Here is a 925-nt window from a genome sequence, read left to right as displayed (position 1 = left end):
TTGGGCACCTGCCACCCCCTGTGCCCGTCCCCAGCTCCTTCCTGATGCTCTGCCCATCTTCCCCGTCTCCTCACCTCTAGGTCCTTGTATCCCAAACCCCTGCTACAATGATGGTGAGTGCCAGGTGATCAAGGACACGTACCGGGGGGACATCTTCACCCAGTACTTCTGCAAGTGCCCACATGGCTATACAGGCATCCACTGTGAGACCAGTGAGTATCTGGGGGTACGTGCTCTTCCGGGGAGCTCCTGAGCCGCCCAGGCCGGGCGCTAGCCTCATTCCCTGCATCCGGGCCTCCTCTGGTAGATGGGGGGCGGGGTATGTGTGACAGGGCCTCCGTTGGGCCATGTCGGGGGAGGGCACCGTCCTGTTGTCCTGGGCGAATTCCTGCTCGGTGCTCGGCCTTCTGCTCTCCAGCCCAGGCAAGGCCTGGTGTCGCTGTAGGGGGAGTGAAGGGCGGTGGGAACCCTAGGGGTCACGTCACCACCGTGCTGTTTCCCGGGTCACCGTGAACCAGACGCCTAGCGTTAGGGTGGAGTCTTGAGAGTTTTCTGCCAAAAGGGCAAAACGCACACATTTCACATTTCTTAATCGCAGGGCCCAGCAGGTCAGGAAGTTAAGGCTTGAGGCCTGACCGTTCCTGGCCCAAGTTTGACTGTGGCCTCGTCCCAGAGCCCGGGGAGGAGGGAGAGGCCTGGGCAGGCTGGGCCGGCCGCTCGCGGTCAGGCGGTCAGAGGCCTGGCGTGTGCAGGGGGGTGACCTGCCCGGCCTGCTTGGTTATCTGCTCAGCCACAGAACGGCCCTGGGTGGGTGCCCAGCCTACAGTGCTGGGGGTGGCTGTCCACGCGTCCTCCCTCCTGGCCCAGCTGGGGCCCCTCCCACCAGGCCCGGCCTCTTCCTTGCCTGCCTGTGGGGGTGGCGAGG

At 64.3% G+C, this 925-nt stretch overlaps 1 protein-coding gene across 2 annotated transcripts in view; it reads left to right on the top strand.

The window, feature by feature from the left end:
* Nucleotides 1-925, top strand: part of MFGE8 (milk fat globule EGF and factor V/VIII domain containing) — a 19,370-nt gene that overhangs the window by 9,765 nt on the left and 8,680 nt on the right. For both annotated transcript variants that reach the window (XM_077774297.1, XM_077774298.1), the window contains exon 2: nt 81-212. In XM_077774297.1, coding sequence (XP_077630423.1) covers nt 81-212 — 132 coding nt within the window. The remainder of the gene's footprint in view (nt 1-80; nt 213-925) is intronic.

This window comes from Crocuta crocuta, unplaced genomic scaffold (genome assembly GCF_008692635.1).
Source record: "Crocuta crocuta isolate KB4526 unplaced genomic scaffold, BGI_CrCroc_1.0 scaffold7, whole genome shotgun sequence".
NCBI lineage: Eukaryota > Metazoa > Chordata > Mammalia > Carnivora > Hyaenidae > Crocuta > Crocuta crocuta.
This window is presented reverse-complemented; position numbering and strand designations above follow the sequence as displayed.